Source organism: Mycteria americana, chromosome 1 (assembly GCF_035582795.1).
Source record: "Mycteria americana isolate JAX WOST 10 ecotype Jacksonville Zoo and Gardens chromosome 1, USCA_MyAme_1.0, whole genome shotgun sequence".
Lineage (NCBI taxonomy): Eukaryota > Metazoa > Chordata > Aves > Ciconiiformes > Ciconiidae > Mycteria > Mycteria americana.
In genome coordinates this window covers 90186462-90213736 of record NC_134365.1, presented here as the reverse complement: position 1 = coordinate 90213736, position 27275 = coordinate 90186462, and the positions used below count along the sequence as shown (strand labels likewise).

The 27275-nt window shown below is 43.1% G+C and overlaps 1 protein-coding gene across 1 annotated transcript in view; it reads right to left on the bottom strand.

Moving 5' to 3' along the window:
- Nucleotides 1–27275, bottom strand: part of TBX15 (T-box transcription factor 15) — a 99670-nt gene that overhangs the window by 2721 nt on the left and 69674 nt on the right. The window contains exons 4-7 of the mRNA XM_075491791.1: nucleotides 26143–26314; nucleotides 25579–25746; nucleotides 22096–22160; nucleotides 14407–14504 (exon numbers count right to left, since the gene is read on the bottom strand). Coding sequence (XP_075347906.1) covers nucleotides 14407–14504; nucleotides 22096–22160; nucleotides 25579–25746; nucleotides 26143–26314 — 503 coding nt within the window. The remainder of the gene's footprint in view (nucleotides 1–14406; nucleotides 14505–22095; nucleotides 22161–25578; nucleotides 25747–26142; nucleotides 26315–27275) is intronic.

Sequence of the window (27275 nt, the reverse complement as noted above, 5' to 3'; positions counted from 1 at the left end):
TTCGGATGGCTTGTGGTGCAGTGGTACTGATTTAAGCCAGAAGTAACACTAAAATGAAGGGATACAGTTTCAAGCTATAGCCTGTTCCACCAAGCAGAGAAAGGGGATGTGTCAGAATTTTCAATCATGTGCTTTAACTTTAAAAGGGATTCCATATGTTGTATCACTGTTGTTAACAAAATACTGATATATATGCATGTTGGTAGTATCAATGTATTATACATTGTTTATGCTATGAATGATAGAATTGATTATTTTGTACAGCAGGGATGCTCACGTGTTCTGACCTGGGAAAACAATACTGTGTAATACTACCTAGAATAGTAACAAACTGAAAGAAGTGATAGGAAGAAGCTGATGACACAATTTTGAGCTTGAGAAGAGATTATTTATAGGCAAGATTCTAGGTTAGAGGAAGCTTCCTTGGTCAACCAGGAAAATCAGTTCTGTGCTTAAGGGAATCCAGTTTTCTGGTGTGAAACATTTTTTTTTTCTTTTGAGTGATTCCCTTTGCATGAGATCCCATTTCTGCATTAGGGCAACTAACACTGAAGACTCTTGTAAAAGCAGCAAAGAGGTGCTGGTGAAGAGACATGACCAGGGGATAAGTAGTATCAGAGGAACTAGGAAGACAACTGGTGAGGCAGCATTTTGGACAGGGTAGAAGATGACAGGTGAGAGGCAAAGGGACTGGAAAAGAGGGCGTTAGGGTAGGCAGCTGAAATTTAACCAAGGCAGAGATTGCATATTGAGGATCAAAAGTAAGGGACTACTTTCTCTTGTGTTGCCTTGTGGGAAAAAAAAAAAAAGCCAGTCTAGGTCTGCTGCAGAATGGGGGAGGAGCTGCATGCAGTGCTGCTTGATTAAAAGAGAATAGGTGATGCTAATGGTTAAGAGATGCACTAGAAAGACAGGTTCTGTGTCAGTATATGATGGTGAGAATGTAAGTGAGATTATATCTCAGTACAGGAAAGACATGGACCTGTTGGAGCGGGTCCAGAGGAGGGCCACAAAAATGTTCAGAGGGCTGGAACACCTCTCCTATGGAGAAAGGCTGAGAGAGTTGGGGTTGTTCAGCCCAGAGAAGAGAAGGCAGAGAGAAGAGCAGAGAGAAGGTCTCGGGGGAGACCTTATTGCAGCCTTTCAGTACTTAAAGGGGGCTTATAAGAAAGATGGGGACAAATATTTTAGCAGGGCCTGTTGCAATAGGACAACGGGTAATGGTTTTAAACTAAAAGAGGGCAGATTTAGACTAGATATAAGGAAGAAATTTTTTACGATGAAGGTGGCGAGACACTGGAACAGGTTGCCCAGAGAGGTGGTAGATGCCCCATCCCTGGAAACATTCAAGGTCAGGTTGGACGGGGCTCTGAGCAACTTGATCTAGTTGAAGATGTCCCTGCTCATTGCATCGGGGTTGGACTAGATGGCGTTTAAATGTCCCTTCCAACCCAAACTATTCAATGATTCTATGATACTATGATTTCTGACTCTTTCTAACACATCTAGGGTAAAACAGAACGGGGCATTAGAGTGAAAATATTACTTTGAGATATTAATAATATTTGGGATTTTTTAATTTAAAAAAATTTTGAAACAAGAGCCAAAAAAAAAAAGAAAAACAGCCCTGGGTAAGTACAGCCTGGGGTGGCTGCAGCTGAGCCGGGCAGTATCAAGAAAATACATGTTTCTGTGTTAAGTTAAAGCAGTCGTTCCCATTATGAACCATGGGGATGAATGCTTATTGCTAAGCCACTCGCTCCTTTTGACATTCATTCAGAAGCATAAAAGAGAAGCATTGAGTCATACCTCCATTAGAATTAATGGGAAAATTTGAAGTTTCAAATGGCATCATGGGCTCTCTATATTCCCTTCTTGACAACACTGAAATGCTCAAACTTGTTAGTGCATTTTTGCTCAAGAGTTCAAAGACTTTTTTGTGAATTTCTAATTTAGTATTTATTTTAAAAGGTATGCTTCCCTGGTTCATTTAAAGTTTCTGACAGGCAATGTCTGGCTAATTTTGTTGTGGTAAGTTAAGATGGTACTTCTTCCAGCCTTTCTCCCTGCCTCTCTGTTACAGGTTGTCAAATACTGCAGCAGGATCGGCAGAAAGGAATGTCTGCCTCTATGTAAGTAGTTTCATTTCAAAGTCTATTTTAGTTGAAATTGCTGATAAAGGTGAGTTTGAACCGAGGTACACAACTACAGACACACATTTTCCTGTTAGCCCTGCACTAAAGAGGATAACCTCTGACGGAGAGGGCAGGCAGACAGCTGAGTTCATATATCATCACTTAGCTATCAAAGCTCAAAATACAGAGGTCACATAATCACAAAACAAATACAGCACAAAGTGAGATGTATTTAACCCACAGTAATTCCACACTTGATTCTTTATACCACATATTTAATGAACAAACTTCAGACAGTGACTTACTTGCTGACAGTGTCTGGAGAATAAGTAAAAATACTTATGTATAGATGTATGAGCATTTAATGATCTGTTCGAAATAAAATATGTAGAATAAATGATTAACTACGATGTCTTCATTTCAGTCTTCCTTTACCCCATAGTTAACCTTTAAAAACTATGCAGGAGAAGAGCACACACACCAGTTACCTCAAGCATTAGGCTTTAAACATCTGCTAAGGAGTTACGATCAAGTCGTACCCATAGCTGAGGCTTTGTCTCCACAGAGAGTAAGTAGAGATCTCTGATTAGCAATTACAAGGTATTCTTAACGGTTCCAAAACTGAAACACTGAATTGCACATTTCAGGCTACCCCAAAAGAGGGACTAAAGTGATTCTGCTCTGAATTATCCCTATTTGCACGCCAACAGAAAAAACCCTGAAGTGACAACACAGTAATTAGGAAGCAAAGTGAAAAAGAGTTTTTTCTTTTTCTCCATCACTTTAAAATGATGAGAAGGTGAGAGATCTATCAACTGGAGCAAATGCCAGACCTGATGAGTGTCTTTCAAGAACGCTTTGCTGCAAATGCCAACCATAAGCACAGGACACATCACAATTCTGCTGCAACAGAGCATAACACAGAAGCCTGAAGTTCCTGATCATTTGCATAATAATATTTACACCTTTAAGTGGAATGGGAAACAAGACAAAGCAAGTCCCATCTCAGCTCACCCTCTTCAGAAGGCAAACAGCTCTACTCTGCTCTGAACGATATTTCTGATCCATCTTTGCTGGCAGAACTAAGCATGGGCCAAACACAACCTGGACTTTTGTGACGTTATAACTTGGACTGTAGTTGTTACAAAGTCAGCCAAATACCCCTAGAGATGGCAGCAAGCCCAGCAAGTATATCCACACCATACTACAGTCTCAGATACACAGATGTGTATGTCATTTTAATGGAAGGCATGGATACAAACCAATCTAGTTAAACTGATACACAAGGCTATGTTTAGGTCTGGTTTAAGTCAAGTGAAACCACATTTAAGAAAGAACAAAATTAATCCCTCAATAATTCTCCTCTGTTCCTTTTCTCTACTCACTATTGCCCCAGAAATAATTGCCAACACCAACAGCATTTACCATGAATGTCACAGTATCTCTCACCTCCACACTTATCATGATTCCAGAGTGATTAATTATCATTGTGTCCAGTCTCCTGAAGATCATTTCTGGCCCTGCATACATCAGTCCCAGTTATGTGCAGATAACAAGTCACATTTGTATAAAATGCAAGGTTCGTAACTTCAAAACCCCCTCCTTTGTTTCTGAACCCTGCCCCCGCATGGCAGATGAAAGTGTCTGTCCTCACAGTGTCCTGCCATTATGTCCAGGGCTTAGCCAAGCCCTGGTGCCATCCTGAAAGGAGCCTGCTCTCTGTCTGGCCATATAAGTGATAACTAAGTTGACCTTATCAAAGGGACAGGAGCATTTCCAAAGAGCGGGGTGGCGAATGATCTAGTGCAAGAAAGGTCAAAAACTACAAATGGGACCAAGAAGTTAGAAACTATTGGTAAAGAGGGGAGGTGGGAAAAAGAAGAATGAAATCATGGCGGAAGACAGGGAAACCCTGTGGAGAGTGTGGGATGCAACCCACACTCTCCTTCTTCCCCACGCTAGCGTTCCCTCTCGTGAACACCATATAGAAATGCTGGCTGTGCACCAGTATCAAATACCTGCCCACAAGGATTAGGGAAGAAACTACAGTGTCTCATCTGGATACAAATAAGAACTGCCATTAAAATTTCATCTCAAGTAGCTTATGACCGGTCTTTCCTTCCTGTTACCTGTGTCCTTCTAAGCCTTGGTAATGGTGCTGTCTCTCTATATGTTTCCAATAGACCCTTGCTTTTTCTTTTACCTAGACTGAGCTTGTGTTAAGGACAATTTCAGGGTAAACTGCAAGCCCAAACATACCCAGTCCACAGGTATGATGTGCCTTAAAAAGAGGGGCTGTACTATACTTGAAGCATTCAGCATGCCAGTGTGTCTGAAAGGCAAAGGGGACCTCTTCCACAGAAGGCAGGTCACGTAGAGACCTTCTAACACTGCAGCGTAGATGGAAAACACATCTGCCAGCAGCCAGTGTTAGCCAAGGGAGCTTTCTGGCAACAGGGAGATGGGGGGAGGGCATCATTGTCAAGGGAGCCTGAAGCAATTGTGCATGGAAAAATTTCTGGGATCTCTCTTATGAATGACACCACACTAGTCAGTTGACCCACAATTTATCCCAACCTCCTTTATCTGAAAGGTGCACATAAATCACACTTTGGACTCAACTGCAGTGTACTTTCCTTGCTAATGTTTCCAGGCATCGGTTGCATCACCTGCAGCGCCTCCATACAAACCTCTCAGTCCTTGAAGTCCTTGCTTAGTGCTGAGGAGGAGAGCAAGCACAAACTGAAGCTGAAGTCAGCACAAGATATCTGAACATGAGGGCCATGCCCTGTGCAACAGTAGAGTCTCATCAGACAGCTACAGGCAAGAGCTTTAGGGTAGTTTGGGCAACTTGATCACTGCCATTATCTGACCACATCAGCAGCCTCCAGCTCTTGGCATGGTTGGGCTTAGACAGTGATAACCTGGTATTCACGGTCTCATTAAGAACAGATGTGGCTGAGGGTCCTCAGACCACAAATGTGGCTGAGGGTCCTGAGGTCCTTGACTTTCTAACAAGGATGGGAACTGCAAGGTCATTTGTCTTAAGATTTTACATTTTGATGTGTCAGTCAGCCACAAAGTTATTATTCTTTGAGTGCAAATGCTTCTTAAACAGCTCAGCCCACTTCCACCTACAAGCTGGTTTAGCTTATCATGGGCCACAAATATGGGCTGCAGGTTCAGCATGGCCAGCCTATGGCTCAGAGGCTGTACTCAGCCCAGCAGGACAGTGTCTGGCCCACAGCCTCAGCCCAGCCATCTTCTCCCACTTTCAGATGTGAGCAGGACCTAGCCTGAACGGCCAGATGCTTGGGAGTGATCAGTGCACAGCCTTGCTGATTGGTCTCCTGGAGGAGCCACACAGCCCCTCTTCTGATACACGCCCAACATGTCAGCGTCTCCACTGTGTGATAGGCATGTGTTCAAGCACTTGAGGGTGCGGGAAAGAGGGGCTGTGGCCCCTAGTCATTCATCTGGCTCGTGGCTCTCCTCCTGGCACTTTGCTTGAGCTAATAAGACCTCCTGAGAGGCAGTTTATATTCACTTGGGCACAGAGCCATGCTAATGCAGCTCTCCAGCTTTCCAGATGGAGCTGGCTGGGAGCTGGCATGTGTCTGGCCAGCATGGAGCACAGACAGAGGAGCCTGTCCATCCAGACGTATTCTAAGTCACTCCTGAAAGGTTTGATTTTTGTGAAGGCTCTACGGACATGTACACATATGTAAACGGATTTTCTAAAGCATGGGAGAGACCAACCCTTCCCAATTTTTTGCAATGTTCTACCCTTGGACACAAGATTGAATAAAAGTGATGGTATGCATGCAGGAAAACAAATTTGAACAAAAAGGTAAAATCCCTTTCCCATTCTGTGCACTTGCACATGCATGCACCCTAAGTATGTCTTATGAAACTTGTGAAACTTACTCCCAGTCTTCCAAGTTACTGTACCTTTCATCGCAGAACAAAAATGAAGTACTTGCCCAAAGGTGGAAATCTGAGATGGTTACGAGGGAGGGTTTGTGCAGATTTGTGCAGACTGATAGATTATGAGGCCAGCGGGTGCCACTGTAATCATCTGATCTCATGTCCTTTAAGAGCCAGGCCTAGCACAAACCTGGATTCATTCCTGCTTCAAGCAGCACATGCCCCAGTCCTGCTCAATGCCTACTTGCATCTCCAGGCATCTAAATGCCACAAAATCAGGTGTCACTCCTGCTCTCGCATACGTGACAACTTTTGTCTTGCAAGTATAACTGAGAGCCCGAGGTCTCTCTTCCCATTCCAAGTTTTCCAAAACTCAAACCTACAACCTTCAGAAGGCCTGAAAGATTCTTCATCACATCCTTCTTGTGCCACCACTACCCCTCTGAGTTCCTTCTTCACCACCTTGGAAAACTAAACAGCTTTGATGCCTCTTCCTCATCCTGTCACCAAGCAAGGGCAGGGACATCTGGTCTGTGATGTGCTGGACTCTTTCTTTGTTCTTTCCCCTTTTCTAGGAATGAAACATTCCCTCTTTCATGGGAATGACAGCCGTTTCTGTCTTCATGGGGTATAGCTACCTGTTTTCTCTCTAGAGCCCTTGGCCAACTATCAAATTGTGAATTAGCTGGTAAAATCTTTAAAAGGCCCAAATAAGACCCAAAATCTACCGCATGCCAAGGTGCTGGGTTGGTAGGGGAAACATAGAGCGTGCTTTGTAGTTATTTGAGATACAGCTCACAGAGCGCAAAAAAGATGGTTACAGCAATAGATTTAAGGGAGAAAGTATGTACTGTATGGTATAAAAGTGAGGAATAAAATGAAATTTTATTTAAGGTTAGTAAATTATAGAGAAGGATCTTTTTTATAAGTTTGCCTCAAATTACGAGAATCACTGGAATTAATGGTAAATCTAGAACAACTCAGAATAACATTTTACTTCCCTTTAGCTCTTACAGATTTCTGCAACACAAACTGAGCAGTCAGAAAATTAGAGATAAAACTTGCCTCAGTCGTCCTCCAAGGTAAAATATTTTCAAGATCTAATGGTAAAAAACAACCCTTTTTTCTAATGTGGACAAAAAGTACAATTCAGGACATCTGATTTCAATTCCCATCTATATCCAGAGCACCAAGAGAGCTTTCCCAAAAGTAAGAGACAACATCCCCTTCCCAGTCCCCCCAGGCTATCTTTATCTATACAAGGGTTTCTGCTCCTCATATAAATGGTATTCTTGGGCCAACTCCATGGTGTCTCAGGAGAAGACCTGTTGGACGTGACTTTCTGTCTTGCATGCAGACAGTTGTAACACAGCATACACAACACTTTCGTGAGCTGTACAACGGCTTTTACAGAAGTGTCTCCTGTTTCCCTTCTTCAGGTACAGACAGATCAAGTCAACTCAGGCTTGGAGGATGATGAGCACCCCACTTTAGTGGAGAAAACTCCACTAAAATGGAAAAAATTTCCACTAAAGTGGAAAAAATTCATCAGTGATAATTGTGCACTGTCCTTCACATTTACCACCATCAGCTGGGCACAGACATTGACAAGGGGATCATGTAACGAAAGCTACCCCAGGAGATGACACTGAATGAAAACAGAATGCAGAAAAGGACTCCCTGTGGCACAAATCCTTCAGAAAGTCACAACAGAAACTGCTGCAACTTTGCAGCTGAGATTAACCATAATCGTCCGATTTCTTTGGTGGTGACAAAAGTTAACTGAATTGCAAACCTCTCCTGCCATTCTTGATGGAGTCTGCTTTGGGCCAACACAGGCCCTGGAAGCTCCAGCATAATAAACGACAAAAAAATACAATAAACAACTATAAAACCCCAGAGGCACTGTGGTTCAAAATTTCTGAACTGAGCAAAAATGTCTCAGTATTCTGGCAAGCTCAAAGCACACGCCACTTTCTACTCATGACAAACTAATGTGCCGCTCTGAGGAAATTGTGCAAATCTTCAAAGTATAATTACCTCCCTCCATTCATTCATGTGAAATCTGATCACCACCCATGAGATAACAGAGATTTAGGCTTCAGTAATTAGACTTCAGGGTAAACACCTCCCTGGAGTAACGGAGTGCTTCAGGCTTCTTTCAGGTCGTCAGGGAGCAGCACAGACTTTGACTCTCAGCACCTCGTGTCACATCTGGGAGGGTATTTTAGCTTTTCACTGTGAAAGATGAGACCTTGAAGCATCAGAAACACCTATTCCCTAAGAAAAACTGTCTGCAGCTCAATCAAGAAGAAGCTGGAACAGTTTGTTACCGGTTGTTTCGTTTAGATGAGGCAATCTACTAGCCATTTGAAGTATGCAGCAGAAACCAGCTCTTGATCCCAATAACTCTGGCAACAACTGCTCCGTTTCCAATCTTGTCTTCAAGGTCAAAAGAATCAAGAAGATATTTGAGACCAAACCCAGATATCTGACCTCTGCCAATACCCTAGACCATTCACAATTGATTTTGAAAGGGAAGCAGCATCCAGATTATCCTGGTGGGCATGGTTGGGAGAACTGATGGCTGCTGTTGGGAGGCAAGCAGCCAAGCTGATGTATTCATAGGTTGTTCAGCCTCCTTTGACATCAGCAGCTCCGCTCTTTTGGGAGACGCTATTTTGGGTATCTGGGATCTCAGATAAAGCCAAAAGGATCTTAACTTCTTCTCACGTCATTTGCTTCTTTCTGCCTCAAGGCGCCTCTGATGCCTTCAGATGAAGTTCTGGAGGGCTCAGTCTTCCCTCCACTTGACACCAATACACATTTGTGCATTCATGATATTGTTTTCAGATGGGTGCAGTCAGGGCAGCTCTCTGAGCACCACACCCAACATGGAGAAGAGTATACCAAAGAAGAAATTAGTAACAAGCAGTACAGACAAACTTTGACAAGACAGAGGTGATGCCTGCCCGAAGAGGCAGATAGCAACAGCTGTCTTATTGGTGAGGAGCACCCCCTCTTTGCCTCTGGTACTGTTTTAGACAAACTTCCAGCTTTTGATGCTAATCTCAACAACCATTAACAAAGATTTTACAGACTCCCTAATAGGTGGCCTCTCTACCTCAGGTCTCCAGTGCAAGATCAATGGAGATGCTCAAGTTGATGGAGAATGGGTTTAATCTATTGAAAGCAACTGGTAGAATCCTCAGCAAAGGCACTTATTAAAGTGAAGAAACCCCATTTGAAAGGAAAGCTGCCTTGAGAACTCATCAGTCAAAGCTAAGATGTTTGACTCTTGTGGACTTGGTGTGCACATATCAAAACAGTAATTTAATGGTGAAGTAAAAATTTATGTGCTGCAAATCTGCTGATATACCATATTGTGTGACTCTCATACTGGTCTTGAAATTCTGCTTAGGAGGCCATTCTTTTTACCAGCTGCCATGGTACCTTCGATTTTACTTCTTGCATAAGTCATCAGCTTTTATATGAAGGATCAGATACTGATTACTATTCTAGCATTGTCACAGTGCCTTTCTAGTGGCAAAACCTGGCAAAACTTACAGTCACTGATAGTGACCTGTTTATCTCAATACCCTGTGGGAAACTGTGTATCACATAGGAGCCAGCAATGGCTCTTTTTACTCTTGGAAAGTGACACAATCCAGAGTCACTGGAACTCTTATTTTCTTTTTCCCTCCTCGCTTCTTTTTTTTTTTATGTTCCCTGTTAAAATCAAGAAACTGAGCCACATATTTTTAATAATGAGAATCTGGATGAGGTTCAATCTAAATTTTGAAAATATATTCCAATTAAAGATTTTAATAGATTCTTGGCTTTCCCCACATCTCATTGCCATGTGCATTCAATGATCCCAAGCCCCCTTTTTCCCTAGTAATAAGTAGACTGCAGAGCGGGTGATATAATTCTCCAGAAGGTCAGCCTTGCCTGGATTGCTGTTTTCTGAACATTTTTTGCAAAGTTTTTGTTCGAGGGGACTTTTCTTTTTTCAAACTGGCTGTAGATCTGCTGTGATTGTGTCAAACGTGGTGCTTGCCCTTGTAAAGCTGCGATGACTTTTAGATTGCGTGCTGAAAAAGAGAGGTTTTGTACTCAGGTCAGAGGGTTTCGCTGACAGAAACAGCATGTTCTTCTCCTTGGTAGGACAATACAGTGACCACTCAGGTCACAGACATGCAGAGACTTCCTGATTAGCTTTACTTCAACGGCAACACTGCAAATAAAGCTCGTGGACCGCTAGAGTCAGCCGCACCAGGCATTTGTGTGACTGGTCGTGATATCAGGCTATTCAGTTTGTGCAGCAGCTGAAACCTATCATTGTGTAGATTAGAAAGTTACTTAATCCCTGTATGAAACAGCTGCATCCAGCACGCTAAGTATTGATTTGGTGTGTCACTGTGGCCCTTGCTGAACATAGAGCTTGGGCCAAACCAATGAGCAAAGCACTAGGATGCATGTTGAATGGCAGAAAGGATGATGTGGAAAAAATTATAATACCTTTAGATAATTTTATCATGTGGATGCATCTGGAATACTCTGTGCAGACTTGTTTTTAAAGAAACAATTAAGGACCTGGAAAACTTCCCACTTGAAGAGAAAAGAAATGACTGGTGCTAGTCACTGTGAGAAGCACAGAAGAGGAACATAAGAACCTGTGAAAAAATTAATTGTATGAAGAAGGTGGGTGAGGGGAAACTTCTGTTCTCCTTATCTCGTAACATCCCACAAAAAGGGATGGACATTCAGTTAGAACAGAAAAACCAGAACCACCATAATGAAGCATGTTCCACACAGTTGTGTCACAAAAACACAGAAATCGCAGTCTCAAGAGTCTGTCGAGGATGGGTGACACAAAGCTACCACATATTCTTCTCTCTGCAAAATAGTATAGGCCATAAAGATTCAGTACTTGATCTTCTTTTTGATTAACTATGCAAACTGAGCTTTCATTCTCAGACATCTTCTCCAGCCAACAGATCATTCTACTTTATTTTTCCTGAATCCTCTTCAATCTCTTTCCACCCTTTAAAAATACAAACAGTGGAAGACTATATTGTAATGTCAGTTTGCAGCTAGGAAATTGTCTCCCCACTGCTTACCACTATTTTTTTTTTTTTCTACACCAGAGATGGCATGTCCCTTTTTATCACAGTATTACATACACTGTCCCTTGCATGTGTAGTGGCTTATCCACTGAGACCTCCAAGTTCTTCTTGGTGCCAACATTTTCCAGCACACTCAGTGGGTATGTATGTCCTATGTTTTGTTCCTAGACACATGATATTGTATCTGGCTGAACTAAAAGCCACGCTTCGTTTGAATGCATGCAGGTTACCAAACAATCTCTATGGCTCTTCATACCTTTGTCCCCATCATTACTGACCACTTTGCAGTCTTTAAGAGATTTGTACCTTTTAGCAACTGCACTGTTTCATTTAGTTCTGGACAAGTTAGTACTGGAACCAGTCTCTGCAGAGTTGCAGTCTCTGCAACTTTTCCAAGCTGGCACACATGGCAATAAGTTAAATACTCTCCAAAAATCCATCACACCTATACAGTTCTTTCTATCAGTCAAACCTCTAACTTAACCAAATAATTCAGTTTATTTTTTTGACAAAACTGTTTCGGAAAAGGTAGATAACACTTTTATTGCATGAAAAAATTACCAAGGGACAAAAGAAAAGTTAAGAATCCATACCAATCCATAGTACAGAAAAGTCTACCTGGAAAGCAGCAAAGGCACCATATTTATACTGTTGAAGTCCCAAGCTTCTGCCCCAGAAAGCATCATTTTTTCTACCACAGTAAGGGGGACTCACCTCTAGAAAATCAAGGCTAAATTCCAGTTCCTACAGGGGATCTGTTCCAGCACTTCTCTAGACTTCATATAACTGGAGCCTATTGCTTTTTTCCTATCCACAACAGCCAGCATCTTATTTCAGTACTATTATGTACTCTCTCCCTCCTCACCAGGATGAACAACCATAACCTGCACCTCATTGATGATATTTCTCCTAGGCATGTGGCCACTTTTGCTGCTCTTATCTTGTCTCTCTGCAGTAAGTATGCACTCCTCTTAGGCTGCAGTGGACACATCTAGTCCCAAAAGTCTCCTGTAGCCCCAGTGCAGTTTCCCAACTAACAATTCAAGGGATAAAATGGAGGCTTGCAATTCCTTAAGTGTTTATTCAGAAATGCCACATATTCACCCAGCTTTGGAGACAACAGCATGATCTAGAATTAAAGTGTCTGTTTATTAAAATAATACTCTGAAAATTTCTAATTCATAAATATGCAGGGGTATGATATAACAGCATGCAGCTCAGAGCACTGAAGCTTCAGGTGGGAGAGGAGTAGAGTCCCAGGCAAGTCTCCTACATGAAAAGACTAGCTAAGGCTCAGAGGATCTGAGGTGCAATAGCTTATGCTGAAGTCAGCTGTTAAACATCAGTGATTTACTCACCTGTCACACAGTTCATGTGCTTGAAAGCAAGGAGATGAAGAGGTATGGGCACTGTATATCCTGGTTGTCTTAGGTTTGGAGGGAAGAATCTAATGTGGCTTAAAGCCACCTCAGCATTTCTTGCTCTTTCTGCCAGCAATTCCAAGGCCTCCAGACCAGCATATTTGTGCTGGCCCTTGGGGGCTGTCCTGGCAGCCAGAAATTAAAATAGAGTGTGTTTGTACCTTGACTTTGCACCTATCACTGAGACCAGGGGTCAGCTTGTAACAGCAACCACTGGAAAGGTGAACACTATGATGGAGGGAATATTTCTGATTTTATCTGATTCTGATATTATCTTGAGGTTGTTTCACATGGCTAAATGCAGAGCTCGAGAGCACTGTTTTGTAGCAAGTTTTGAGTTTGGAGACTGACCTGTGGACGCAACTTTAGTTAAGTGCTGCCCTAAACCTAGTGGTGGTGGTGGTCTGCACAGAGCCGGCTGGTCACAGGGTACTGGCTTGCTTCCTGGTTTTTCAGCTGCCAAACTATATTAAAACAAGCTAAAAATACATTAAATATTTTCCTTTCCTAATATTACCTTACCATGTAAGCAATAGCTGGACTTGCCACTAGGATGTTATCTGATAACCAGTGGGAGGGGAGGGGAGGAGAGGTGTGCGAGCCCAAATAGGGGGTGAGACAGAGGAGGGAGGCTGCTTCAGTGACCGTGACCAGGAGGAGAGGCTGTTATGTTTCTATTTAGGTGGGTGATGGAAATGTTTCTGAATCCTTGTTAACCCATCTGTGACCACACGCCTCACTGCAAGTGCTCCTTGACACATGCCCCTGAGCTTGTGCCAAAACTCTCCTGCCCTGTGATGGGCAGCCCTGGCAGCCACTGCTGCTGCCCTCCCTCTGGAGGAGACCTCACCATCCCCAGATGGATTCGAGGTCTAGAGGGAAGTTTTGGGGTGATGTCAAGCTCAAATGTGAGAGGCTGGAGAATCTGCTACACAGAGCATGCATTTGGTTTTGATTTTTTAACCTCACAGGTGTCACATTTGAACATGACTTTGGATTGTTTCTTTTCTTGCATTTATATTGGAATAGAAAAAGTACCAGGTTGCCCTGATACCTCTCTTCCCAGTGATTACCATGTTTTTAACTAGAAATAGCTGCAATGAAGTGAATGGGGAAGTCCTATCAGTGAAAAAAAAAAAATAGTAACAGCCTGAAACTGGAGATGAAAGCCCTACTTAGCAAATGAGAGATGCAAAGGGCAGAAGCTATGAAAAGACACAGCATGAACAAGCAGAAAACACTTGGCCTACCCAATAATTCTTCCCAGCCTCATACTAACAGAAACTCTCTCCAGCAAGGCCACTGGGTTTTGAAAGTGAGGCAGCGTGATCCTGGGGGAGGCACATTTCTGGTCTCCTAAAGTTTCCAGAGGACACGCCTCTTCCCCTTGTGTTGCCACACAAATGGCAAACTCTAACTGTGAATGGAGAACAAAGTGTCTGACATGCTGGAGTGTTTCCTCGGTCTCTCTGTGCTCTCTTCACACTTAACTCATGCTGTGTACTTGGGCTGGTTCTCCCAATCCTGCACTCCTTCCTGCTCCTCCTTCTAGCTCTTGGGTGCACTGAGGACACAAGGGAGGTGAAGTGGCTGCACTTGACCTCATAAGGCATGGCCTGTCCACCATTTCCATCTATCTTCTCTGCTCAGTGTCCTTTCACAGCAGTCAAGAGCTCAATGAGGAGCGTTCATATGCTCCCCGAGCCGCCAGACGCACAGCAGAGTGTGTTGCTGCTCTTACACCCTCTTCTCCTGCTCTTTCTACAGCTCTTTGCATGCCCTTTGTATGCTCACCTTGCTGCTTCTGCATGGTGGTGAAGTCTTCGAAGGTGAGAGTACGCACGGGGGGCCTCCAGAAGGCATAGGTCTCCATAATGGCCTCCAGCCCCGTCCTGTGCAATGAAAATAAAACAAAGAGAGAAGAAGAATGTCAGTCAGCTGGCAAGGGTATCAGTGCCAGGGGAAGAGGGCTCCAACCTCACTTGACAGGCTGCCAGCGGCCACCAAAAGGTCACCTTGTCGTCTGTGAATTCCTCAAGAGAGCCTTCCTGCACAGGTGCTAGCCACTAGAGTAAAGTGAAATTTCCCCAGCTCAGGATTTCAGAAGCTCGTAACAGTCTTCCAGCTCCTTTTTCTTTTTTTAACAAGGATCCCAAACTTTCTGTCTGCTTTGCAGGGGACACAGACCGTTAGCTCCTCAAGGCATGCTTTATCATAGAGCAGGCTTCCACACTTCGTGGATGCAAGCTGTGATGCAAATGAGGGAGGTCTGGGATTCAGCCTTCAGAATCAGAGAGATTTTGTGAATTGCCTTTCCCTGCCACCTCCTAGTTCTGGACACTGCTTTGAAGTGCTATGGGAAGCTGTCCAAAAGGGAATCTCCTTGGTTTTGGACTTCAACTAGAAATGCATAAGAGGTTTTTTATAAAAGATCAGTGGCATCTCTGCTTGGGCTCCCTAACTCACCACGAAGACAGTACCAAAGAGAAAGCCAAAAATCAAGTGAGAACTTTTCCTCTTGAAGGGCTGGGGTCTCAGATTTGTTCTTATTTTCACCACAGAATGCTATCTCTGCTGAAAGTCTCTAACTCCACAGGCTTAGTGAGGACATAGGTGTATTATCAGGGAAAGACCCCCATGTTCTCTGCGAGACAACCCCCTGGAGTTTCTTCCCAGGAAAGGCTCTCCTCTGTGGAAGCTGCATATTGATCTGTTCCCCATTCCTCGCCTTCCCCTGCCTCTTTTCCAGCAGTAGGTTATAGCCCTCACACTGACCAAACACACTAGAGATGCTTCATCAAATGCGAGAACATATCCCCTTTCAATGCAAAAGGCTCTAACATCCCCAGAGCCTCTCATCAGATGTTGAGCTGATACTGGAGCTGCCTTTTGCTTCTGAAAATGTCTTTCTGCACGTGCCTCCACTCAGTTAACTTTCCAAAGTCTCCCCGGAAGCTCAGATGCTTTAAATACATTGGAGTTGGCAAACCAAACTCTGTATTTTAAGAGGAGGTTTAGAAGAGAGGTTGTTGCATGGTGTTTATTAGCTGCTAAGCTGTTAGAAGTAGAAACAGAAGACATCTCTGCATAGCAGTCTCACACTAGCGCTGAGCACATTACAACAAAACTATTTGGTTAATACAGTGGCCTCTGCCAGCTCATGGAGCTCAGAGACAACAAGGCAGTGCAGAATGTGAACCCATCTGCTAAGCCAGGCTCTGTATGCAAAAGCAGCTATTCGACTACCAGTACCACCCCCAGGATTTCCTCCTCTCCCTGTGTGAGAAAGCCACACATGTTCAGACTCCATCTGCTTCTCAACACAGGCAGCCGGGAAGAGAACAGTACCTTTTTGCAGCCTCATAAACGATCCCCAGCCCAAACACTGAGGGAGGACCTTCCGCTACCATATATCCAGGGGGCATGAAATGCCTGAGCAAGTCGCAATGCAACAAGACCTACTGTTGGAAGGACCTGCCTTGATGATTAAAACCAAGTAATACATCCAGAAATGCAGACTGAAAGTTCCAGTTGTGCTAATCCAGCTGCTCTGCATTGGCCACAAGGATTGTGCGGGGAAGTAGGGAGACCAGCTCACTAAAACCAGTGTTCACATACTCTGGCTCAGTCATTAGATCTGCATGCGCATACCCCCGCTCTGCACCAGCATCTGACTTCTAGCTCTGCTCTCATGACTTCCTTCCAGTAAAATACAACCCCTAACAGGAGGTGGCTCAGGGAAACAGTAAAGGCAGGTTAAAGCTATTACCCCTGCCTCTGCCTGGAGCTTGCATCATTCTCAGCTCAGCTTGACTCACAGTTCAAGGTTTCTAGCTCTCTGTCTACCACTTTCCCCTGTATCAATATAGTTCTTGCAAGTACCATATAATTTGTACTTCTAAAAGAAAAAGAAAAAAGAGAATGGTCAGGAGATAATAAAAAGAAAAAATAAAAGAGTAAATCAGGAATAATATACTGCTTTCAGGGGTTGGACTCCACTGTGCCTGTGAGCCCACAGAGGGTAAATGGCAGCACCGAGTGTACTAGAGCAGCTTGCAAAGCTACTCTATCCTGCCCTGTATGCCAGGGAAAGGAGGGATGCCACGAGGGAGCCACCTCCTCCTGCTCCAGGGGAGCAGCTCTGGAACAGCCCCTTTGCTGTGGACACGGCTCCTGTCACCCTCCCCTTTCCACACCACAACTGCTAGCAGCGACACCGTGGCTTCACCGGATTCACAGATTGCAGTGTAATGCTCCAGGCAGCACTGCAGCAACAGGTACCCAAAGAATTGATGCCAAACTCGACAGTTGGCTTCAAGCCACCTCTTTCCTCTTCCTGCCCTAAATGAGAGTCCTTTACTCCCCCAGAGGAGTGCACATGTTGAACACGCGTTATAAAACACCCTCCCTAAATATGTGGGTGACAGAGCTCAAAGTTATGTCCATTTCTCCTATGCACAAATTTAGGTCCCTGTATACTAGATCATCCTTTTTTTCCTATTCTTTTTTTTTTAATCTTTGTGCAGAACAAATGTTGTGGGTGTTTCTGAAATAGTATCTAAGCAGAACACATCCTTACTGAACTTTCAGATTCTTCCATGCATCAGACAAGATCCATGAGACAGCAGGCTCTTGTGCTAGCCTGCTAGGCACCTACCACTCCATGTATGGAATATTGCAGAAAAACAATGTGCAGGCATGCAAAAGCACCTTGGGTCAGAATCCACACCACCTTTGCATGGCTGATTTTACAACTCTATCCCTAACCTTTCAATATATTTTTTTCTTCTTCCTGTGATGTATACTTATTTTTGAAAAAAAAAGGTGGGAATCAAGAAACTCCATTGCTATCAACTCTAACGACCCTCTCTCCCATAGCAGTTTATGACATTAGTGTGGTACCAAGAAATGCAGTGCCACAATCGCAGACCTCTACCACAGGACAGAAAGATAAAGCTCTCCTAGTCAGCAGAAATACTGGAGTGCCATTCTGTGTGTGTTCCAGCACCTAACAGGGAAAACAAACCCCACCTGGCCAATGAAGAGACTTTTTGGGACAGCAATAAACGCTGCCAAAAAAAGAATTGTTTTCAGCATTTCTGAAATCTCAGCAACTTCTTTTGGGCTTTGGTGAGGGCTGCTGGTACCAAGTGTGCTGAACATTATCCATGTAGCATCCACTTTCTCTTCCAAAGAACTGCACTGAAAAATTGACTTCAAACTGTCTATCAGGCCATAAACCCTCCCGTCTCACACCGTCTTTATGAAGGAAGTAAAAAAAGAGTATCGGAAGAGGACTCACTGCCAGCTTTATTTTAATAAGGTCAGTCCTTTAAAAGGTATCCAAAATTCGCTCTCTCTTTTTCATTCATTTTCTTATTTTTAGTGCTATAAAGTTTTAATAATAGGCAATAAATGAAACAGTTCCATTGTCTGAAAAATGAAAAAAGATGTACAAGCTATCTGTGCGCCTCCATAATCCAACCCATATGGCCGACCTTGCCATTCCCGCTGCATGCAGGATTCAGGTCATTGTTTCATTGTTCACTGGGGAAGCCGAACTATTGGCTCCAAGTGCCCTCCCGGCTCTCTTACCCTAGACAAAAGCTCAAAGAGCATTTCCAAAACAACTTATCCACCTCAGCTGCCCACATCTGAAAGGAAAATGCTGCTGCTTGCCTTCACCTTAGGTTTTTTTTCTTCCCTTACCCTGCTGGGTTTCCTGACTGTTGTCCCTTCTGGCTTCCTCCTGGCTAAGGAGCTCCGGCAGGCATCCCACTGTCAAATGAACTTTACTCAGTCTCCAAAAATAGGTTCTGTGGCATTAAACCTGCACCCTCGCTACCCAAACATTTGGCTAGCTGAGCTCCATATGTCAAAAACTCTGGTTCTCAAACTCTTGAAGTTCAGGAAAGCAACCAAGTAATACCTGCCTCGTATGTATGTTACATAGGTATCCTTTTACCACCAGGACCAGTTCTCTTGTTTCACTTTTACAGATGCTTCACGTGCTTTTGCAGATAAAGCAAAGAGGGACCAAAAATCATGTAGAGGGAATCTCTAATAAGCAGGAACTAAGACTCAGCCTTCTAATACAGGCTAACTCCCTAATCCATCAAGGCTAATGGCTAGATTGCTGAACACCATTAGTTAACACGGTTTGAGTGGTCAAAGACTGCAAAACAACATCCAGCTGCTGAGCTGTTTGCATCTTTCCCTCCAAAATACCTCACTGCTCCTTCTCCCAGTGCAAGGACTGAGGCAGCCAGCTGTGAAGGCAGATAACCATGCAAACAACTGAAGGAGATCCAAGAAGGGAACCATAAAAAGATCTCTCCCGCAGATGGATACAGGCAGTTACATCATGATGGGGTGTCCCAGAGCAGCAGGTTTTTAGCAGTCTCTTGTACTATTGAAGGGAAGACCACAGTCATAAGGAACCATACGGGAAGGCTGTGAGCTGATGGAAATGAAAGATTTAAAAGGGAAACTAGTTTTTAAAATAACAGTCAATCCCATAATTTCTGCAGCAGGCAACAACAGTGAAACAATATCAGAATACGAAATAAGTGAAGGAAAAACATCCGTCTCCATTTCATGGAAAAGCCTCAACACAAAGCAGAAAGGAAGTGTCCTAGGGAAGAAGTGGCCTAAGAGTTCCTCTCCCACCATGCTCTGTATTTTCGAGTGGGTTTTTTTTTCCTCCATCATTTGCTGGCAAACTCTAACCATGGCTCCAATTCAGTATCCCGATGTCACTGGGATATGATGCCCTGGAGCAGCCTCAGACATTCTGTACCCCTGCTGCTGCCACACTTTTTTTTTTTTTTTTTAAGACATTATACAGAAAACCTCTTGGACATATACTACACTTGCCTGCTTCATAAATGGCCCCTTTTTCAAATAACCCTGTTCCTTTTTCAAAGGAGGCCTGCATTTTCAGTGGGACATTCTCCAGCTACAGCCTGATGCACTGACCAAAGTTGTTGTGAGGCTGTGGGAAGCTACAGGGCATCATGATCATCACTCAGGTTGACCACTGATCCTGATGAGATTAGAGAGTCACAATGGGAAGAGGAGCCAGCCAGCACCGATAAGAAAAGTCCCATTTGGAGAGTCCTTTCCACAGACAGCTTGGACCTTAATGCTTTTTTCCCTCCTATATGTACATCTATGTACATGTCCTCTTTAAAGGGAGCAGCTGAGCCTTAGACTGTCCTCCGCTAGCTGACAACAGCAATGCAACCTTAGCCAGCCCACTGCTTGTGAGGCAGGCGCCTGACTGCTATATATGCTTGCAAATACCTTTGCCTATTTTTTCTTCCTAAAGCCTCAGGCTGCTCTCTTTGATGTGTAATACCTTAAACATTTTAATTCCTCTTTACATCAGCAGAGAGCCTTACTGAGCCCTCCCCACAGCTGCAGCCGTGTAGCAATTTCCTGCCCTTTCTTAAATCAATAAGCTACAAAGATCAGCATTTCCCAGCCTTTTGAGGAAACTGTCCAAATTCACTGGGCTAGGACCTTATTAATGCCTTCCATGTTAATCTAGCCCACCATGTACCTGGAACTGCATCAATCCCTCTTCTAAGCCCAGCCTCCAGTGCAGCTGTATCTCTGCACACAGGGAAGACCTTGTACCCAGGGCATATACTACTTCCCCCACACAGGAGAGGAGAGCAGAGTAAAAGTCACATATGCCTCAAGTATCAGAACTAACGCTCACGGTGGGAATTAAATAAGGGCGGTAACATCTTTTTGCATAACTACAGTAAGACGAGAACAGAGGAACTGAGCTAGAAAGTTGCTAGGTCAGTAAGATGTCATCTTTGGGATCATGGAGGATGTAGCATTTAAATGGGTGATGGGAAATACTGGGCAGTTGCCCATTCACTGAACGCTTCCCATACCAAACCATGAATGAGGTAGCAGTCCTGGTAAACACACACAAGAGGACCATGCAAGTAAAAACTGAATTATAGTGCCCATGGGGACAGCAAATGAGGTCTATGCATGCAACTTTCACTCTGGTTTGCACACCGAGAGCCTTGCTTTACAACACTAGGGTTCTTGTAACATAGTCATATATGTCTAATTCTAGAATTAATTTAACATTTAAAGCCTTTGTCACACTGATTTAAAGGATACCCACGTCATTTAGATCTGAAATACTAAGATCTGCTGCACACTCTGCTGGATTCATGAATGGCAGAAAAAGTTGAAACTTTTTGTTTGGACTTTTTTATTCTTTCTTGATAACATGGTAATGTCTTCTACCAATACAAAAGTTTTTTGATTCAGGTTCCTGTTTTGCTATTGTGTTATTAAAATACAACATATTCTAAATAATGTTGCTGTTTTACTTAATCAGTTTCATAAAAATCCTGACAAAATTAAGCAACACAAAGTGAAACCATTTGACATCACTGGAGAAAAACTGAAATGGTTTGAAATCAGAACATTTTTGCACTTTTATCCTGCAAACCTATAGGAAACTCAATTTTTTCTTCTAATGTAAAGCAAGCATTTGTCTCCAAGTTTTGGAATTTCCTGTGAAAATTTAAAGAAAAAATTGCCTTTCAGCCTTTCATACCATTTCTGTCTATAATAAAGCAAAAGTGTCTAGGTCTTCTTTCCTACAACTTTCATTATTTTGCAGAGTTTTAGCCTGTGACCTATTTGTCTGTTTTACAATCTGCAGTCCTCCATTTTTCTATCTCTGTTCTTCATTTTAGTAACAAAAAAAAAAAAAATTTTTATTTTTTTTTTAAGAAACTCTACAGTATCTTTACAAGTTCATTTATTTTACCTAATTCTTTGGATACTGTGGCACCATACCACAGTAATACATGAACAGTTTACTAGTAACTTATCAGGGCTGCTAAAGAACATTTTAATTGTGTTTCTCAACAATAAATGGTAAAGCTCAGAGGAACATGAAAATAAATAAATTAATTACCCAGCTGGAAATAAAAACAAGAGCAAAACATATATACAGAAGAAAACAGCCCTGAAAGCAGTGGTAACAGAAAGGTTACTGAGGTAGCAGTGAACAGGAAATTAAACATACAATAGCAAAAAAATAGTCACAGAAAAAATGTTGTCAAGCAGGAAAGTGATAAGCTGTCTTTACAGATACGTTGCCTAAGAATATCTAAAACCCTCTCTCAGAGTTTTGGGACTGCAGGATCCAGGCAGAGGTAGGAGCAGCACTGGAAGAAACTTCTGTAAAGAAACGGGGTCAGTCTAGCTGGCTAACCTGGAAAATATTTTTTAAGGAAGCCATCATTACACATTGGATCCATTCAGGCAAAGTAAAACAGTCCTTCTAATTCCTCTAAGAACCAGTCTACAGCAAACTTCTCCTGTAAAAATTAATTAGGCTTGCAAAATGCCTTCCTCAGCCTTAGACACATGCCCTGTGCACTCATCAGGGGAAGGAGAGAGGAGATCAGTGAGGAAACACAAATGAGCTGCTGTTACCTGTTTCTCCCAGAATCTCTGAAACCTTTAGCGAAGGGGTTTCTGTCAATTTTTAATCTGGTGATCTACAAAGGAAGAAAAAGAGAATTAGATGATCTCTTCAAAATCTTTTTCTTTCAAGAAATGAAAATTACTGACGATTACCAGTCTTTCCCACCTGTACGATGATCTTTCATACTTATTTGCCTAGACTTATATTAAAGTCGCCCTTCTGTTATCCATAAACAGATTATGTGCTTAGCAAATGAGCGGTGCCAGAGGCAGAAACCTGGCAGCATTGGGAAACCTGGCACAGTGCTGGGGCTGAGAGGCTGTTCCCGAAGGAGAAATGCATCTTGGACCCAGGTGCAAAATCCCAGGAACCTCATCAACAGCTGTGGGGTTTGGGAAGCAGGCGTACTGCTCAGGTTTGGCTGGTATCTGGGTTATCCCAGGCTCAACACTCTAGATATCCAGCAGCTGGATGCGCTCATGGACCTTCAGACAATGCTAAGGAGAAAAAGCCAAGCAAAGCACAGGCTACATCCTCCAAAGACGGCAGCTGGCCACCCAGTCACATGAACAAGGTGCTGCTGTTCTGACCAGCATCTGGGTGGCCCATTCAAGGGTTTTCTGGTCTGGAAACGACTTTTTCTTTTTCTTTTTTCCCCTCCTCTAAACAAAGAATACAACAGCCAGACTGAGTGCTTTTGGGCAATCTTCCTTCCTGCTTTACTTTTAGACATGAATTCCATGTTGATAAATAGGGAAAATAATATTGCGATTTTGACCTTGCAGCCCATGTTATCATACTCCTTGTCGGCTATTCCCCAGCCTGGTGCAGCACGACAGGTTCCCTCTGCCAGCCTCACTTTGTCCCGGAGACCCTGTCTCTGGAGTGACAAAGGGAGCGAGATCTCCAGATCCTATCAAATTTGAGGTGTTTTTGCTGAAACTGCTCAAAAGGGACTAGTTTAATACAGACTGATCTGAAGCGGATTTGCAGGTGTTTTGCTTCTGTCAGAACCAAGCCCTTATTCTGGATATTAACCTCAGATCTGGAATGCAGCTCCTATTTTTGCAGAAGCTTAATTTGTGAACTTAATTTCCGCTAGCCTGACTTTGCATCTGTCCTGGGACTTGTGTGTACAGAGACAGATATGTTCTGTGGAGGATGGAATTACAGCAGAGGGAATCCCTGTGGTGGATTTGCTAACATTTTACAATTGTTTCCAGAGATGCTTCTCCCAGTAAGGCAAAGTTCTACAGCCACTGGAGGGCATGCAGGCAGATTCAGAGGATTTATATTTATTTTTAATGAAAAGGTTTCTCCAATCTACCAGAATTTCATTTACTGGTATTATAAAAATGCCCTCCCCTATTTTGGGAGGGCAAAACCCCCAAACATTTGGAATTCAGAGAGCCAGGAAGAAATTTCAGTGCTTCTTTACAGTGAGGTGGCTTACAGTGCCAGTGCCTGACAGAGATCCCTCCCTTAGCACCTCCCTTACCTGTGTAATTATATCTTATAGGTTTGGTCATTAGGGAAGAATGACAGGCTTTTTCCTGACATTTTTTCTCCTTTCTCTATCCTCTTTCCATGTCTTGTCTACAGTTAAAGTTTGTGGAGTACATGCATTTGGGTGGGAGGGGCAGGAAATTTCAGACACTGCAGTGACAGCAAACACACCATTGCATTGCAATATATTTTTCTGCTGGAAGAGTTGATCCATTCTGGATCCTGATTTAAGTCAATTCAAGGGGACCAGACTGAGAAAAAGTTAGAAGTGGGTATCCAGAAGCAGTCATGGGAGCACTGTCAGCACATGTGCTCTCTCTTATTTGTTGCAAAATAAAAACTCTGTAACAATTCACTGGCTAAATGTGACAATCTGCCCTAAACTGACTTGACATGGGTTTGTCCCTCAATCCAAGAATACTAAATATAATGACGTCCACTCTGAGGTCATGAAGTCATTCTCCAGAAGCACAGATGCTGTCATGGAGAAATATTTAGCATGCCATTTCCAATTCGATTCCTCCACAATTTTTGGCAGAAAATTGTATAACCTATTTTCCTAACAGGCTTGATAACAGATTATTTTTTCTTCCAAGATGGTTTGTACCCTTATTCTAGCTTATAACAGTACCTAAGCTCTCTAAGTGGACACACTATTAACACAGCAAAAAGCTTCACCAACTGAGATTCTGTTTCACATACTGGGAAAAAATTACCTTACACAGCTTTTTTAATGCCATCACAACACCCACCCCAGTAAGGGGGAGAATGGCAGGAAAGGGAAATGGGATGTGTACAGCATCTCTCATCTGAGAATAAAATAGAGGGTATGTGTACACGAACAAGAGAAGAGGAGCACACTGAGCCCAAAGCATGACAGAGGTGGTGTGAAGGCTAGTGGGAATCCCTGAGGCAGAGATGGCTGGCAGATGAGTGATACATAAGGAGACTACAAAGGGAATGGGTGGACATAAGGAGCTCTCAATGTGTGCAATGAACATGCCTGCAGAAAAGATGAAGCAGGCCACCTCCTCCTCAAAGACTAGGACACCATCTTTCACTGGCCACTGAAGGAGAAGGGGGAGCAAACATGTAATCCATAGTGACCCCTTTCCAAAACTCCTTTCTTTGCTGGTGCCTCAAATGCTTACATTCTCAAATGATCACATTTTCCTGGCAATTAATTTCCTCTAAAAGATATCATATCTTTTGGGAAAATAGACAGGTAATTCTGTAATCAAACACAAGTGTGGACTGAGATTACATTTCTGAGTGCCATGAAGACTAGTTCAAGAAAAAATTCAGTAACAAAGCTCAGTAGTCAAGGCCTCTGCAGATAGGATCCCACTGTAGTGACATCTCTTCCTTATGATATCTGGAGTCAATGGTAACATTCTCCACTGGGAACTGTGCAAGATCTGAATCAAACATGAATTATGCAGGAGAATTTTAGTTCATATGCAATACATGGACTGCTGCTGTTTATGTTCAAAGGCTTCTTTTGTCAGCAAACTGCTGAAATTTCTCTTCTATAAAACTTTTTCCTTCACTTTAGCAGTGAAAAAAACCTATGTGTTTTCTCTATGAGATAACAGATCTGGACTAGTTGTACTGCCTTAAAATTACAGTGGGGACAGGACACCGTAGTTTGTACCATGAAGCAGCAAGGAAAAGTGAACACAATACATCTCTTCATGGTTGATCTCACCTACTTACTTTACAATAAAATCTGCAGGCACCTTATCTGCAAGATGGTTTTCTGGCTAGATACCTCATGTCTACACACTACCCCATAGCAAGCATTTTCTTTTTGTGAAGGAAAAAAAAAAACAACCAAAAAAACCAAAAACAAACAGTGAGCCTCTCAAGGGTACACTCTTCTTGAGCTACATTTCTTAGAGAAGTTAATGTCTCAAACACAAAGAGCGCACTGGTATTTTTATGAACACCCAACATAAAAGGAGCCTGAAGGCACACAGCTTTACCTGTTGATTTTGGTAGGCTGTCACTGTGGTGAAGACAGTCTCAGGGAAGTTGAAGGTTTTCACCCCATCTCCTGAAGGAACTGGCTTTGTAGGAGAAAGATCACTGCTGAAATCTTTGCGGATGACATGAACACGGGGCTGGTACTTATGCATTGAATGTAAGATTATCTGAAGAAAAAACAAAAGGAGAAGGAAAAGGATTATTTTTTTTTCCCCAAAACATCTACACTACATCCAGAGGTACAAGGAAGCAGGGATGGAGTAAGGGTTAATATGAAGAAAATTACTCTTTTCTTACAAGTATGTAAGAGACAAAGTTTGTGCTATATGAAGGTGCCATGTCAAAGTGGAACTCCCATTTGAGGGAGAAAGGGGCTTTATAGGGTCAGGCAACATTTTGAGGAAAAGCACTGAAGTAGGGGAAAAAGCTCCATAACTCCGGGGGTTCGCTACAGGCATGTGTGCCCAGCAGGACACAGGAGCATCAGAGCAGCAGCACCACCCTTTCAAATCTGAGAGGAGCAAGGCTGGGGTAGTAGACACCAGGATTAGCTTCTAACTTACATGGCCTTGATCATCAAGCTCGTTGTTGGTCAGCTTGAGCTTGTCAAAACTGACCACCTGCCTCATCCAGGTGTCTCCAGAAGCCAGCGAGTCAGGGTGGATGTAAACCCTCGGGGGCACTGGGGAGTCAGCATTGCCAGCCACCATCCACTTGGAGCTGTGATACACATACCTGAAAGAGGAAGGCGTGATGGCTAAGGGAAGGTGGCACTCACTGGAACATTTCCAGGGCTTCCCCTCCCCTGCCACCCTACCACACGCACCCCAAGCTCTCATTTGCAGCCAGGGGACAATGTGCTTTATTGCAACCTCCTACCTTCTAAATGAAAGCCATATTACCCCTGAGCCACTTGTTCAGACTTGATTCCTTATTAAAACCACCTTTGCAGTTATTTGCCCTGTAAAACTCTGCCACATGTACCTTCTCAACTCCTTAACCCTCTCTGAGCCAGAGTAAGAGGTTAGAAAATACGGGTAAACAAAGCCCTCTCTGAAAATATTAATAAAGGCCCTGTAACTTCTGGAAATCTGCACTGGCTGCCATGCCAGACTGTGCAAAACAGATGTGTCTTCATCCAGAAAGGGCAAAATCCAATGGATAACACTAGAATGATTGATAAAACGGAATTTCTGGTTTGAAATGTTGTGAAATAGGAAATTCCATATAGTACTGCAAATGTTGGGATTAGAGGAAAACACACTTTTTGTGTTCCTGGTCTTTTGTGTTCCTGACCTAGCCATCCTATATATGCCATAAATTTCTCTACCACAGCTTTGCCTATACACTTTTTTCCTTTCTGTCTTGTGGCTCCTTCAGCCCAAGGCATTTCACAAACAGTCCTCCTAACACCTCTGAGTTCTACCCTGTGCTGCCCCTCATTGGGTCTCTACTCAGCTCTGCTAGGCTGTTTCACTCCTTACCTACAGTGACTCATTTCATGTATTTTCAAAAGAAATGAAAAAAAAAAAAAAAGAATCTGTTCCTTTCACTGCTAGTTTCCTCTATGTGGCTGCACAAGCTAACAAGGACAGAAACAAAGTATAAGACAATATATTTATTTTCAACGTTAATGCTGTCAGAACCACACTCAAAGAAAGGGGTAAAACATCTAGCTGAGTATCAGACACTACCT